The sequence below is a fragment of the Acanthochromis polyacanthus genome, chromosome 7 (genome assembly GCF_021347895.1).
Source record: "Acanthochromis polyacanthus isolate Apoly-LR-REF ecotype Palm Island chromosome 7, KAUST_Apoly_ChrSc, whole genome shotgun sequence".
Taxonomy (NCBI): domain Eukaryota; kingdom Metazoa; phylum Chordata; class Actinopteri; family Pomacentridae; genus Acanthochromis; species Acanthochromis polyacanthus.
Genome location: NC_067119.1, coordinates 35963461 through 35980461, shown reverse-complemented (window position 1 = coordinate 35980461; position 17001 = coordinate 35963461). Strand labels below are relative to the sequence as shown.

Sequence of the window (17001 nt, the reverse complement as noted above, 5' to 3'; positions counted from 1 at the left end):
CCACAGCCCAAGATCCAGTCTATAAAAGGTGGCCCAAAACCAAATCTGTTTAATGTTACAAACAGAAATTTCCAATTTACTCGATCAAATGCTTTTTCTGCGTCTAACGAGATGATTGTGGATTCTAAATGATGTATTGTGGAATAATCTATTATGTTAATTAATCTGCGCATATTAGTAGAAGAATGTCTCCCTTTAATAAAACCTGTTTGATCAGGATGTATTATAAGGGGGGTTACTTTTTCTATTCTACTGGCGAGAGCTTTGCTGATAATTTTGAGATCTACATTTATTAATGAAATTGGACGGTAACTAGATGGAAGTGTGGGGTCTTTTTCTGGTTTTAATAAAAAATTATTCTGGTTAAGTTCATATTTGAAGGTATTTTTTGTTTGTTTTTAATTTCTGTTACCATTTTATGAAAGGTGGGAGCCAACGTTGTCCAAAAGTCTTCATAGAATTCAACTGGGTAGCCATCTGGGCCGGGTGCTTTATTGTTCGGCATATGCTGCAGAGATTTGTGAAGTTCTTCAACTGACAGAGGAGAATCCAACACCAATCTATTTTCATGTTGTAGTTTTGGTAGAGTAATTGAACTAAAGAACTGATTAATGTCCTCTTCTGTTATGTTTATATGTGACTTGTATAATCCTTTATAGAAATCTCTAAAGGTATCATTTATCTTATCTGGGTCATGGCTGATGTTTCCATCTGGGTCTTTGACAGCAGAGATTGTTGTTTTCTCTTTGTTTCCTTTTAATTGATTGGCCAGAAATTTACCAGATTTATTGCTATGTTCAAAGTTCTCTAAGCGAAGTCTTTGCACCATGAATTTAGTTTTTTTATCTATAATTTTATTAAGTTCTAGTTTAACTTGTCTTATATCCTTCAACGTGTGCTCCTCTGGAGAAACACGATAAGCTTCCTCCAAGGATTGAATTAGAAGTTCTAATTCTGAGATTCTTGAAACCTCTTTCTTTTTCTTATGTGAAGAGAAAGATATTATTTTTCCTCTCAAAACTGCTTTTCCTGCTTCCCACAGAAGACACGCTGATGTTTCTGGCAAGTCGTTATCTTCTAGATATATAGACCATTCTCTTTTAACATAGCTGATAAATTCATGATCTTTAAGTAATGATATGTTGAATCTCCAGTTTGTAGCTGGGGGTTTATTATTCTTATTTTTAAGAGTGAATAATACAGGTGCATGATCGCTAATGGTAATGGGATGGATTTTGATTTCTGAAATGTCATTCATCAGCGTGTTGCTAATTAAAAAATAATGTAGTCTAGAGTAAGAACAATGAGCTGAAGAAAAGAATGTGTATTCTCTTACGGTAGGGTGATGAGAACGCCACGCATCACAAAGACCAAAATCCTTCATATATTGTTGAACTGTTTCTGAGGATCGCCACACTCGCTGGTTTCCTGTGGTACTGAGCCTGTCCATTCCCGGGTCACACACCATGTTGAAGTCCCCTCCTATAATCAGTGCATTATTTGAGTAACCATCAAGTGAAGTGAAGAGAGAGTGAAAAAAGGAGGGGTCAACTTTTAAATAATGGATTAAATTCAGTTGTCTAGATTCGGTCTATATCTAGACGTTGAAATGCGGTAGAGATTTAAACGTCTAAATCTCGGCTAAATTTATACTATACAGAATATCGCTCAACGGCTATCAGAATTATTTTAGTTCAGTATTTGGACATCAGTTATGCAACATGCAGTTATTGTTTTAAATTAACAACTTTTGAATGATGGATTAAATTCAGTTGTCTAGATTCGGTCTATATCTAGACGTTGAAATGGGATAGAGATTTAAATGTCTAAATCTTGGCTATATTTATACTATATTGTATATCGCTCAACGGCTGTCATAATTATATTAGTTCAGTATTTGGAGATTAGCTATGCACCTTACAGTTGTTTTTTAAAATAAATAGTTGTAGAATAATTGATTAAACTGCAACGTCTAAATACAGATGGCATCTAGACTCCATGCAGAAAGATCCCAGGCCCACCCTGGGATTTGAACCAGAGATGTTCTTGCTGCAAGGCGAAAGTGCTAACCACTACACCACTGTGCAGCCCATCCATAAAACAACATGAAATAAAATAATAGGTACCTCCAACCTTTTCCACTGTTACTATTGAAGAGCATGTTGATGGTGCCTGTTTAGAATTCTGCTCTGAATTAAACTGTTTCGACTTAGGTAGACTTTTGTGTTTAGCTGTCACATTTATTGTCATTTATTCATTATTATTTCTTTGTGAGATTGCCTTTCCAAACCAGCCATATGTTGAGCCAGCTGAGCTTGTGTCAAGACCTCAGCAGGAAACCTGAAAGGCATTTCCTTTAAGCTATTAACTGAAATCTTTTTAGCTTGAATTTTTCAGATTTCTGCAATAAAAAATTGTATTTTTTATTTTTTTTGTAATTTTGGCTCGGATGGATGGATGGATGAATTTTGGTTTTAACAATAACAGTTTATGACACCTGTCATTTTAAAATGAAACTGCATCGGTCTTCCGGGAATGAGCCAGCCCAATATGGCAGCATAAATGATTAGCTCCCGATCAACACTCGATAACATTCCCCAAATTCAAAGCTAAAATGCAATTAATGGATTTGAATTAGAGATGCAAAGGGGAGGGAGAACAAGAAGGACAAAAACTACTGAAAACCTGGCAGGACAACTCGAACTGACAAAGAAACACAGAGGAGACATCTCGGAAACAGACGCGGGTGAGCAGGAGGATGCGGAAACTGAAGCTACAGATATGATACGAGCAGGTCTGAAAGACATTGTCAGGGAAATTCAAGACTTTAAAAGTGAGCTAAAAACGGAGTTAACTACATTCAAAGAAGAAATAAAAAAAAAGAAATGAAGGAAGAACTCAAGGACTTTATGAAAAATGTTAACCAAAAGGTCATGGCAACGGCAAATGAGCTTGCAAAACAAACAACCAGACTGGATGGAGCTGAACAGAGAGTGGCTGACGTGGAAAGCTGGAACATGAAGGTAAAAGACACCCTACATAAGGCACTGAAACAACAGAGGATACTACAGGGCAGACTGACAGACCAAGAGGGGAGAATCCGGCGGAACAATATCCGCATCTTTGGCCTCAAAGAAGGGGTAGAGTGCAACTCTGCCCCACAATTTATTGAACAACTTCTGAAAACGGAGCTATCCTTGCCAGCAGAAACAGACCTGCAAATACAGCGGGCCCACCGAGCTTTAATACAAAGACCGGACTCTGACAAACCCCTGAGATCATTGGTTGTGAACTTTTTACAGTACACAGCAAAGGAGAAGATTCTGAAGGAAGCCTGGAAAAAGAAAAACGTATACCAAAATCGGCCACTGTTTTTTGACCACGATTATGCCACAGAGATAATTCAGAAAAGGAAAGAATATGTCGGCATTAAAAGGGCACTTAAAGAGAAGGGAATCCGGTTCCAGACACCCCTGGCGAAAATTCGAATTCACTGGGAAAGCGGCCCGCGGACCTACGACAGTGCTCAGGAGGCAGCAGAGGAACTGAACAGAAGAGGACTACAGGTAGAGATACCGGGGAGAGGTGGAGAGGGGAGAGGAAGAGCGGCTCCAGAGAGCGTTGCCATGGCAGCGGGGCTAACACTCTAGCTTCATTTCCACCAAGAGAACCAGGTGAGAACCTTGGTTCAAGGTAAGGGCCGGCGCATTTTTGGTTCAAATCTCGTGCCTCCGAAAAACCCATTTGCTTTTCCATCGGCTAGAAGCCAAGGTGTGGCGTCGTCATTGTGTCATCGCAACACATCAGTACGTCACTGCGTACGTAGCCGTTCAACAACATTCGCGTTGTATGGAAGCCCACACAAGAACAATGGAGGACCTCTTTGGAGCAGCGGTGTTTCTGGCTTTTCTAATCTTTCTTGTGATCCATGAACAGCATAACGTTCTGATAGCAATTACCCATCGGCGTCACTGTGGCACTAACCGGCGATTACGTTTGAGAAAAAAGGTAATTACGTTTGGATACTTAACAGTAAACGTGCTAGCGTTAGCGTTTACTTAGCTTCGACTACGCTTGCATTGATAACTTAGCGGTTAAACAAGAGCAATAAGTTGATTAAATATATATGTTTATTTTTTCAGATGTTGTTAAGGCAGGTTGTGAGGCGGAGATTGCCTGTTGCCTGGGCACATCCACAGTCACGCTACTGGTGGGACACAACTCTCCCGGATTTCAGCGCGCAAAAGTATGTACAAAGCTTCCGCGTGTCCCGAGAGTCATTTCAGTACATCTGCGACCGGACCAGAGACATCTTGACGAAAAAAGACACAAACTACCGCTTGTGTGTCCCAGTCCAAAAGCGAATCGTGATTGCCATCTGGAAACTGGCTACAGGCAGTGAATACAGGACCATCAGCCATCTTTTAAGAGTAGGCCTGAGTACTGTGTTCAACTGTGTCCAGGAATTTTGTAATGCAGTCATCAATGTATTTCTTCCTGTACACATCAGGACTCCTGATGCCACTAAATTAGTAGAAATGGCCAATTTTTTTAACAATCGTTGGAGAGTGCCACAGTGTGTGGGTGCAATAGATGGCAGCCACCTGCCAATAATTGCACCAGAAGCATATCCCAAGGACTACTACAACCGCAAAGGATGGCATCCATTTATTCTGCAGGTAGTCGTGGATGGAAAAGGACTTTTCTGGGATGTGTGTGTTGACTTTCCAGGGAGTGTACATGATGCTAGAGTACTTAAACAGTCACATTTGTGGAACATTTTAAATGATGGACAATTACTGGGGCAAAACAAAATGACCATCTCTGGCTGTGATGTTGGACATTACCTAAGTGGCTCATGAAGCCGTTTTCTGACACTGGCAGACTGACTCCTGAACAGCACACATACAACTTCAGGCTGAGCAGTGCACGATCAGTGGTAGAAATGGCTTTTGGGAGATTGAAAGGACAATGGAGGTGCCTCCTGAAAAGAAATGACTGCAAGCTGGAGCTGTGCAAGAAAATGGCGCTGACCTGCTGTGTACTTCACAATATTTGTGAGGAACCTGGGGATAACATTGCTGAGGAGCTCCCACACAGATATGTGCACGTTCAGCCTTCTGTCCAACTGTTACCTGACCACAGAACTCAAGAAGGGAGTGATGTTAGAGCAGCTTTAATGGAATATTTTAACCATGCTGAATCGAGATGTTTTTCATGTGACTGAAGACATGCTTACTGTTGGTGTTGTTTGCTGTGAAATACCCACCACTGTTGTTAACATTGCTTCAGTAAAGTTTGAGATGAAGATATTTCTATTGCATGCTTCTACTTAAATGCCCATCTATCACGACATATCACAGGCTTTCTGCAGGGCTTTAAAAAGCATTAACAGTCATTAAATTGAATTTGTGGAAATCAAGACCTGAAACAGCAGTACATTTGATTCTCAGTGGCATTACAAAGTCTGTCTGCAGTTTTCAGTAACTGATGGAATAATGGTATGTAATTGTAGACCCATTTCCAAGTTCTCCAATATCCAAACGCAAACAGATACACATATCTCACAAATCGCAGTCTGTAAAAATGTAATATTTTCGGATAATTTTCATGAAAATGGCAGAAAGAATGTTTAGTGCTAAGGAGAATCAAATACAATTAATTTACATGCAATTTAAGGCCTTCATTTTTGCAAAAATCAATTCAGTAACTATGAATGCTTTTTAAGGCCCTGCAGAAGCCCTGCTACAGTTGTGCAGTTCATCTCACTAGCTTGTTGTGACAGTATAAAACACATGACATATGACAAAACAAGCATCTCTTAAATTCTTTATTCACACACATATACTTAGATATAGAAAATTTCAAAAACACTGCACACTTAAAAATCACAAGTATTTACAAAAACAAAGGCATTGTGCTTATTTGTGAGCTATGTGCTCCATAGCGGACACCGTCCTCTCCAGCAGTCCCTTCATGTCTTTCAGCACTTGTTGATTATTTAGAACTGCTTATGTTACAGCATTGTCCCTTTCAGCCTGTAGGAAATACTGCCTATCAGTCCGCTCCAAGTACTTCAGGACATTTGCGTGTGGCCCCCGCTTCCTTTTTCCTACGTAAAAGCACACAAAGAAGTATTAGTTGTTTATATTTATGTTTTATATTCATAAATGTAAGTAAACCATTTTTTTCCTTTGGAAACTTTAGATGCGTTAAAAGACAACATCTTGATCATGATGTTTGCATAGTCTAAACAAATCTTACCGGATATGGACTGGGTGGATGCCATTGAGGCCGTGGAGTCCGTCGAGGCCCTGGACGCTGTCGTGGACGCCGTCAAGGCCATGGACGCCGTCGTGGACGTGGAGTCTGTCGAGGACGTGGATGCCGTGGATGCTGTCGTGGAAGTGGAGTCCGTCGAGGACGTGGACGCTGTCGAAGACATGGACTCCGTTGAGGCCAAAGAGCTGAGGGATGGGGCCAAAGAGCTGAGGGATGGGACCAGCGAGGTGCAAGCTGTCATCTGGTCCAACCGATCCAAGAGCGACAACTCTAATGAAAATGAACAAGAAACGTTGTGTGTAGCATTTGTATTACAAGGCATTTTCTCCAGTAACAGATTCATTAATCCTTCATCCATACAATGTCTGAAAATGTTACAAGAGACACCTGTAACACTGTATACCTGTAATAATTTCCAACAGCGGTAAAGGCCTGGTTTTATTCGAGGCACAACTAAAAATCAACAAACAACTAAATACATTGAATTTCTACATCTGCAAAGCTGAAAAACCACAGAACAATCGGCATTTTATCCTGAAATTATTAGAACGCTGCGCCGTATGTGCTTTCTTTACTTAATACGTTACTTTGGTCATTTGAACCAGTTTTAAAGCTTGTATTAATGATACAAAGCATAATCAGCACATAAATTTTAATTGTAATGAATTTTAATACATTTCAAGAATTGCAATATAGCACATTAATATCGGGTTGTGAATACAGGTCGTGCAATGAAATGCTGCTGCTTTTCTCACGTTCCACTTGGGCCTTGTTTCTTTCTTAGCTTAGCAGCGGCTAACTGGCTAGCAAACAATAGCCAACCTCCATTTAAAAATGATCCTTTGTCCATACTACGTTAGCTGGTGTAACGTTCTTATTACAGTGCCAGGAAACACTGGGTCTCCTCTTCTGTCCAGTGTTTGACCTTGCTCTCCATTCTTTAAAAGTGTATTCACTCATGAAAATGAGTCCAAAACGAGCTGCTGCTGCGCTGCTGTGCTTTTTTAAAAATGGCGCTTTTGTGTTTCCGCTGTTGACGGTCGGTCACCGTAACTCCGCCCCCAGCCCCTGACGTACTGGGCTCTCACCTCGGCCCACCTCTGGCCCAGCACCGATTTGGGGCTGGGAAGAGTCCCAGTTTTTGGAACCCGGAGGTGGACCACCGCATGTCGAAAAACAAAAAGCCGGGGCCAAATCGGGCACCGACTCCAATTTCGAACCGGAACAGCCTTGGTCGAAAAGGCCTATCTGAGGACACCGCAGAGCGGGCCAAACTAAGACTACAGGAATTTCAAAGGAGATAAAGGACATGCTTGGTGTGTGTGAGTGCATTAAGATGAAAAGGCAAGACTCTAAAAATGAACAATCTATTGAAAAAAATTACACACAGATGCTCTGGCACAAATGAAGTTCCTATCGGAAAAATAAAGTTCTTTGCTTTGAATTGAATTGAATAGCCTAAGACTAATTGCACTCCTCAAAATTGCTCATATTCGATGGTTCTATTTGTGATGGACGATCGGCAGCTACATACGTAAGTTCCCTTAAGATGTTGATGTGTAAGCGCCATTGTCTAGACCTTACCACAGAGGGACCCTATTTTACGAGACAGTCCCCTCAACCCACAACTGTGCTGTGGGAGGTGAACTACTGCCTTTGGAAGTCCAACAGTTCTTCAGGTGAAGTTGTTTTGCTAATGTTCCTAGAGCGATTATTGGTTGTTATGTGTACAGTATGGTTTCAGGGGAAGTGTGGCAGTTCTGCTTGTAAACTGAGGGGATACAGTGAAAATACTTTAATCAAACTTAATGACTCAAAGTCAAGGACTTAAGCTGATGTCTTTGAATGTGAATGGTCTAAGTAATCCAATTAAAAGGGAACAAATAATTACAAAATTGAAAAAAGAAAAGATGCATATTACATTTTTATAAGAAACACATCTAACAAAACAAGAACAGAAAGGAGATTGCTATATGGTAACAGATTCTAAAATTGGAGTGGCAGATGTATCAGATCACAATGCAGTATATTTAACTATCCAAATCAATAGTAGAAAGAAGGACACAGTGTGGCAGTTAAACGTGGGGTTACTGAATGATAAAACAACTGTTAATGACATTAAATCAGCAATTAAGAGATTTCTATAAGAAAATGGTAATGGAGAGGGTAGATCCATTTATATTATGGGACTCCTTGAAGGCTGTAATAAGAGGCAGGTTAATTGCAAGGACGGCACATTTGAAGAAAATCTAAATGGAAAGATATAACTAGTTGATCTTAGATTTGAAAGAATCAGAACAGATTTATAAAAATAATAAGGAACAGAAGATCTATGAACAAATACAGGATTTGAAGAGACATATGGATGAGATATTGGGTCAAGAAGTAGAGACAAAAGCAAGATTCACAAAACAGACGTACTATGAATTGGGCCCTAAATCTACTAGACTACTAGCTCAGAGATTACGAAAACAGCAGGCTGACAATACAATTAATAAAATAAAAGACCCTATTACAAAAACATTGATGACTGAACCAAAAGAAATAGAACATATCTTCAAGGAGTAATATAAAGAGTTATATACACAAACATCAACGGTGGACAGTAAATAATGGGAGAATTTTTAAACACACTCGATCTACCTAGTATTGGAGCTGAGTCCACTCCTCTATAGGACCTTTAACTCCAGTGCCTTGCGAAAGTATTCGGCCCCCTTGAACTTTTCAACCTTTCGCCACATTTCAGGCTTCAAACATAAAGATATAAAATTTAAATTTTTTTGTCAAGAATCAACAACAATTGGGACACAATCGTGAAGTGGAATGAAATTTATTGGATATTTTATACTTTTTTAACAAATAAAAAACTGAAAAGTGGGGTGTGCAATATTATTCGGCCCCTTTACTTTCAGTGCAGCAAACTCACTCCAGAAGTTCAGTGAGGATCTCTGAATGATCCAATGTTGTCCTAAATGACTGATGATGATAAATAGAATCCACCTGTGTGTAATCAAGTCTCCGTATAAATGCACCTGCTCTGTGATAGTCTCAGGGTTCTGTTTAAAGTGCAGAGAGCATCATGAAGACCAAGGAACACAGGCAGGTCCGAGATACTGTTGTGGAGAAGTTTAAAGCCGGATTTGGATGCAAAAAGATTTCCCAAGCTTTAAACATCTCAAGGAGCACCGTGCAAGCAATCATATTGAAATGGAAGGAGTATCAGACCACTGCAAATCTACCAAGACCCGGCCGTCCCTCTAAACTTTCACCTGGAACAAGGAGAAGACTGATCAGAGATGCAGCCAAGAGGCCCATGATCACTCTGGATGAACTGCAGAGATCTACAGCTGAGGTGGGAGAGTCTGTCCATAGGACAACAATCAGTCGTACACTGCACAAATCTGGCCTTTATGGAAGAGTGGCAAGAAGAAAGCCATTTCTCAAAGATATCCATAAAAAGTCTCATTTAAAGTTTGCCACAAGCCACCTGGGAGACACACCAAACATGTGGAAGAAGGTGCTCTGGTCAGATGAAACCAAAATCAAACTTTTTGGCCACAATGCAAAACGATATGTTTGGCGTAAAAGCAACACAGCTCATCACCCTGAACACACCATCCCCACTGTCAAACATGGTGGTGGCAGCCTCATGGTTTGGGCCTGCTTTTCTTCAGCAGGGACAGGGAAGATGGTTAAAATTGATGGGAAGATGAATGGAGCCAAATACAGGACCATTCTGGAAGAAAACCTGTTGGAGTCTGCAAAAGACCTGAGACTGGGACGGAGATTTATTTTCCAACAGGACAATGAACCAAAACATAAAGCCAAATCTACAATGGAATGGTTCACAAATAAACGTATCCAGGTGTTAGAATGGCCAAGTCAAAGTCCAGACCTGAATCCAATCGAGAATCTGTGGGCAGAGCTGAAGACTGCTGTTCACAAACGCTCTCCATCCAGCCTCGCTGAGCTCGAGCTGTTTTGCAAGGAAGAATGGGCAAGAATTTCAGTCTCTCGATGTGCAAAACTGATAGAGACATACCCCAAGCGACTTGCAGCTGTAATTGCAGCAAAAGATGGCGCTACAAAGTATTAATGCAAGGGGGCCGAATAATATTGCACGCCCCACTTTTCAGGTTTTTATTTGTTGAAAAAGTTTAAAATATCCAATAAATTTTGTTTCATTTCACGATTGTGTCTCACTTGTTGTTGATTCTTGACAAAAAATTAAAATTTTATATCTTTATGTTTGAAGCCTGAAATGTGGCGAAAGGTTGAAAAGTTCAAGGGGTCCGAATACTTTCACAAGGCACTGTATATTATGAAAGAAGGAAAGACACCCCCATCATGGACAGAATCAATTATAACACTAATCCCTAAAGAAAACAAAGATAAGGAAAATTGTAATAACTATAGACCCATGTCAATTCTAAACGTGGACTATAAAATATACACTTCAATTATCTGTACACGAGTCGAAAAGTTCATGCCAGATTTAATTGATGAAGATCAAACTGGATTTATATCAGGGCGACAAACACAAGATAACATTAGAAGAACGCTACACATCATACATGAAATTCAAAAAGAAAGCTACAATGCAGCTATGACAAGCCTAGATGCAGATAGGATAAATCGGGAATTTTTATACCAAACATTGGAAAAATTTGACTTTACTGATGATTCAGTCAAATGTGTTAAGGCAGTTTATCAACAGCCTACTGCAAGGGTAAAGGTGAACGGTTCGTTAGCTGAAAGATTTGCATTAGGGAGGGAAACAAGACAAGGATGTTTCTTAACCCAACATTGTTCACCATTTATATAGAACCATTGGCACAAGCGATCCATCAGGATATGGAATTAAAGGGTATAACTGTTGGAAGTAGGGAACACAAAATTGGCCTTTTTGCAGATGACGTGGTAATATATTTGACAGATGTAGAAGCTTCCTTCATGCAAATGATGGAAATTATAGAATAATTCAATTACTATGCAGGATATAAACTAAATCTTTCAAAAACTCAGATTCTCTCATTTAATCACGTCCCCTCAGTAGAAATCAATATGATGTCAAATGGGACTTGAAACAAATGAAATACTTAGGGGTACATATAACCAAGAATATCTCAAATCTGTATAAAGCCAATTGCAACTATATCAATCAAAATACAAGAAAGGGCATAGAAAGATGGCCCACATACCCAATGGATTTTAGTAGTAAGATAAATACAGTGAAAATGAACATCTTGCCAAGGTTATTATATTTTTTTAAATCCTTGAAATAGAAATTCCACCAAAACAGTTTATAGAATGGGATAAATTAGTATCTAGGTTTATTTGGGGAGGGAGGAAAGCCAGAACTAAATACACTACACTCCAATTGCCAAAGAATAGAGGTGGAATGGCACTGCCTAATTTTAAGATATACTTTTAGGCAGCCCAACTTCAACCACTTGTTAATTGGTGTGATGAAAATTATATAGCAAGATGGAAAGATGTTGAGACATGTATCCCTGGCTATCACATCCAAACGCTCCTGGGAGAAAATACAATCTCTGGATCTATCAGGAATTTGATTGATCCAATAACAAGAAACATGGTTCACTCTTGCCAGACAACTTAAATTGAAAAAGGAACGAAAAATATTAAAATGGATAGCACTGGATACTGAATTTGGGCCCAGGTTACATGATTCAACAACAACAGTGGAAGAAAAATGGAATGACTGCATTTTGTACTGCTACAGAAAATGGAGAAATAAGAAGTTTTGAAGATTTAAAGAAAAGATTTGCACTTAAGAACCAAGAAATGTTTAGATATCTTCAATTGAGGGAATATTACAATAAAGAGATGAAGAGGGCTACACCAGAAGAAATTAATCCAGTGATGGAAGTGATGGTTAATACATACAACCAGAAAATATCAAGACTTTACCACAGTATAATGGAATGTCAGAATAAATCAACGCTATAAATAAAACACAAGTGGGAAAAAGAGTTGAATGTCATAATCTAGAGGAATGGTAATAAAGAGGAATGGTATCACATGTGTGAAACTCAACAGACATCCACAAATTCACTTACATGGCGAGAATTTAATTGGAAAAATTTAACACATTTTTTTATTACACCAAATTTAAAAAGCAAACTATTATTAAAACAGCAAGTGTGGCGTGGCGAGGGGAGCTCTAAGGGAAGGGGAATGGAGAATGGGGAAAAATGGCTAGGATTCACATAAATATTGCGACAACGCCACCCAGGGGAATTTCACCCCCGGGACATTCAATTCAACATGATCAACCAAGGACCATTTAAACACTGAAGGCACACAGGTTCATATTCACTTGGGCTGAGACGTGTTTCCAAAAATACAACAATTTCTTTATTAATTATGGCATTAAATATAAAAAGCAAGCCACCAGTTTAAAAGAGAGAATCAGGAGTACTAAACTTAAACAATAAAGGGAGCAGGCTGGCTTACCATGGCGGCAGGCAAACAAATAACCAAAAAGAAAAAGGGGGGTGCAAAATAATCACACCTGTGACAACACACCAACGAAAAAGGGATCCGTGAACCACCACCAGGGATTAAACTGCCGCCGAGGCTCACCAAACCTGCACAAAAGAAACAAATATTAGTACTCCTGATTTAGCAGTGCTGGTGACCAGACCAATATACACAGTAAAAACACACACGCACACTCACTCACTCCACACAACAACTTTTAAAACACAGGTGACATATGAGGCGTGATAATCCTCATAGCCTGAGGTTTTTAACAGAAAAAGTACAATGCAGTAACTCTACACACGTTGGCGGTAAACCTAATGGAAAATACACGCCAACACAGTCAAAAACAGCAAGTTGTTGGCACCAATCACAGAGCCGGCAAACAGACCGAGAACAAGAGCCGCAACGAAGAGCCGGCGAAAAGAAAGAAGAACCGAAAGAACCAAGACAGCCGAAACAGCCGAGACAGCCGAAACAGCCGAGACAGCAGCCAGTCCAGGGAACGATGATGTCCAATGAACCACACGTCTAGCTGCAACCTAGTAAAGGTAGACAATTAAGCAGAATTGTCATTAAATAACATCACCTGGACTTCATTGATCACTTCCTCATTGAGCGATACATACCCGGTTAGCTGTGGCGCAGTGTAGAAGCAAGGCAGGAGGAGGAGATCCAACGACAGCAGCAGCAAATAAACTGCAGCAACCACACAAAATCAGGGACCAATCAACACACCAGATCACACAATGCGAACCGCATAGCTTACCCTGTCGTCACAGAAGCACCCACGGCACGCTGAATGAAGCGACCTGTCTCCCAGCGTCACTAAAAGTAAAGCAGGCTGTCACTAAATGCGCTGCACATCACATAAAAGGGAAGGGGGAAAAGCCCATTACCTGTACCAATGATATGTGCGTCCCGATTGATCACGCCGGATCCAGCCTGCTCGGCTGCGGTTACCACCACGGGGAGAGCTCAAGAGAAAGCATGAGACTGAGGTGAAGCCACCCACCTGTGTATATATATGTAGTGGCGCCGGATACCACCCCGCTGTCACAGCGACGATTGGAATAGCACAGTGCCACACAGTGACTAGGAGGGAGAAACCATCCGGCCACACAAGCATGCTGGAGGCAATGTGGTGAAATAAATGCTAACCATACACATATCTTCTGGTGTTGCCCCAAAATAGAGACATTTTGGGATGAAGTCAACTCTGTGATGAACAAGGTACTTGGATATACGATTATTAAGAAGTGCTCCACTCTATACCTGGGAAATATAGGTAAAGTTGTACTGAAGGAAGATAACCATTTAGTTAAAATTCTTCTCACAGCTGGCAGGAAGGCCATAACAAGAAAGTGGCTTGCTTCAGATCCACGTAGGCATCAACAATGGTTAGATATAGTACAGGAAATATATGTGATGGAAAAAATGACATATTGTTTAAGAAATAAAAAAGATGATTTTGATTGAAAATGGAGTAAATGGAACAGACAAGGACACCAGCATTTGAATGACATTTTTGTTTTTATAATGGAACACTGCAATGTCAACTGTAACTGCCCCCCATTGGTGATGAGCTCATCCCATGCTTGTTTGGTGTTTTGTTCATGTATAAATGTTAAAAAGGAAATTAAAAAACTAAAGTGAAAAAAATGAAAGTCCCAGTTGAGAAATACACGGCATGTTGATGAAATGTTTGTGCTTTGAGGGATATGTTTTAGGTCAGAAAATGTCCTCAAAACACCAGCTTGCTTTACATGTAGATGATTTGAATATCCCTACTCACCATAGCCTCTTCAGCAGCTTTCAGAATGTAAGATGAACCCTCACACCCAGTTGTACAACAGCTCATAGCAGAGACAGAAACAGTAAGCATGTTTCTTTTAGCAGTGAAGACTGTTCGTGTCGGCACAGTGGCACTGCACTGGAGATGGAGGGAGCAGCATGTCATTTTTATTTTTGTGTGTCACTCTGCGCCTGCATCTGCCAGGGTTGGGTGGGTCCATATTTCTTATTCTAATCAGTTACTGTCCTGCTGGGGCGACAGGCGGACATTTCTACAGATTGATGTTCCTCTGTTGATTGATCCATTTGGTTGTGTGGATAGATGTCAGCCTAAGGTGACCCAGGGGCTACAGTATCCACTATCTCTCCTTGACCATTTACACTGCACACTGGAACACTCTATAATAATACAGACACACACATGCCTCGTGACAGTGGCAGACTGCTGTCAATTAGGCATAATCACTAATAGACTCTGTGTTAAACAGTCAGACTGACCATGAGGTGGAAGGTTTTACTGGTGGGGGGTTGTTGCAGCCTCTACACTATATTGCATTTTATTGACTACTGAAACACAGACAGTAGTAGAGTAACTGCGATACCACTAAACGGTTTCTGTGCAAAGCTGGCAAGTTTAAAAAGATACAGAAAATTGTGAGGAGTTACCAAGAAACAAGTGAGAAACAAGTCTAGAATGACAAATAATGAACCATTAACAAGCAGTTCTGGTTTTCTAACTCCAAACTGACAATTGTGTTGTTGATTTCTCTTTTCTTGGCACATAGCTGAAATACAGCTTGTCAGGACTATGGACTATTTCAGGAGGGTGGAGAAAGAGCAATGTTACTAAGCAGTCATTTCTCCTGATACCAAATATTAAAAAGTAAAATAAAAAGCACAATAAACATTTTAGGTCTGTTTTTAGTTTTGTAAATTGTTTAATTATTCAGTTACCACATGTACACTACCAGTCAAAAGATTGGGCACACCTTCTCATTTAATGGTTTGTTTTTCTTTCCATGACTATTTACATTGTACATTCGCACTGAAGGCATCAAAACTATGAATGAACACATATGGAATACGTAGTCAACAAAAACTGTGAAATCAGTCAAAACACGTTTTATATATTAAATTTTTTCAAACAACCACCCTTTGCTTTAATTACTGCTTTGCCCACTCTTGGCATTCTCTCTATAAGCTTCATGAGGTAGTCACCTGAAATGGTTTTCCAACAGTCTTGAAGGAGTTCCCAGAGATGCTGAGCACTTGTTGGCCCTTTTGCCTTCACTCTGCGGTCCATCTCATCCCAAAATCATCCTAGCTCAGATGATTGTGGAGGCCAGGTCATCAGATGCAGCACTCAATCATCTCCTTCTTGGTCAAATAGTCCTTCCACAGCCTGGAGGTGTGTTTGGAGTCACTGTCCTGTTGAAAAACAAATGATAGTCCCATTAAGGATAAACCAGTTGGGATGGCATGTTGCTGTAACACGCTCTGGTAACCATGCTTGTTCAATGTGCCTTCAATTCTGAATAAATCCCCAATAGTGTCACCAGCAAAGCACCCCCACACCATCACACCTCTTCCTCCATGCTTCACAGTAGGAACCATGTATGTAGAGACCATCCGTTCATCTTTTCTGCACTGCACAAAGACACAGCGGGTGGAGCCAACAATCTTAAACTTGGACTCATTGGACCAAAGCACAGATTTCCACTGGTCTAATGTCCATTCCTTGTGTTTCTTGTTCCAAACAAATCTCTTCTGCTTGTTGCATTTCCTTAGTAGTGGTTTCTTAGCAGCTATTTGACCATAAAGGCCTGATTGGTCAGTATCCTCAGAACAGTTGATGTAGAGATGTGTCTGCTACTAGAACTCTGTGTGGCATTTATCTGGGCTTTAATCTGAGCTGCTGTTAACTTATGATTTCTGAGGCTGGTGACTCAGATAAACTTATCCTCAGCAGCAGAGGAGACTCTTGGTCTTCCTTTCCTGGGACGGTCCTCATGTGAGCCAGTTTTGTCGTAGCACTTGATGGTTTTTGTGACTGCACTTTGGGATACTTTCAAAGTGTTCGCAATTTTCCAGACTGACTGACCTTCAGTTCTCAAAGTAATGATGGACTGTCATTTCTATTTACTTAGCTGATTGTTTTTTATATTCCAGATATTTTTTTATTGCTCTTTTACATTATGAACACATAGAACACAAACCCAATAACAGTAAAAAAAACCTTACCTCCAATAATAATAAACTAGAAAAGCACTCGGAGAGCACATACCTCCACCATGCCATTTGTCTGTCCGTCTGTGTGTGTGTCTGTGTGTGTGTGTGTGTGTGTGTCTGTTTGTCTGTTAACAGCATAACTCCGTCCAATTGAGAGATGGCCTGGCAGCCATCTCTCAATTGTCCTTC

General features: G+C 40.3%; 1 protein-coding gene across 1 annotated transcript; it reads right to left on the bottom strand.

Annotated features, from left to right (window-relative positions):
* Window positions 1-5696: 5696 nt before the first annotated feature.
* On the bottom strand, window positions 5697-14144 carry LOC127534858 (uncharacterized). The gene is made up of 6 exons (XM_051951147.1): window positions 14127-14144; window positions 13419-13559; window positions 13181-13331; window positions 12821-12896; window positions 6265-6552; window positions 5697-6112 (listed from the first exon to the last, which is right to left on the bottom strand). Exons 1-6 carry the CDS (start codon window positions 14142-14144, stop codon window positions 6058-6060), a joined length of 729 nt encoding a protein of 242 aa, XP_051807107.1. The 3' UTR covers window positions 5697-6057.
* Window positions 14145-17001: the final 2857 nt, after the last annotated feature.

Excerpts from the sequence above, each read along its gene's own strand:
- LOC127534858 (XM_051951147.1), bottom strand. Across the intron at positions 13,332-13,418 it reads ACTGCGCCACAGCTAACCGG|GTTGCAGCTAGACGTGTGGT; the intron begins GTATGTATCGCT and ends TACCTTTACTAG. Across the intron at positions 6,113-6,264 it reads ATCCACCCAGTCCATATCCG|GAAAAAGGAAGCGGGGGCCA; the intron begins GTAAGATTTGTT and ends GCTTTTACGTAG.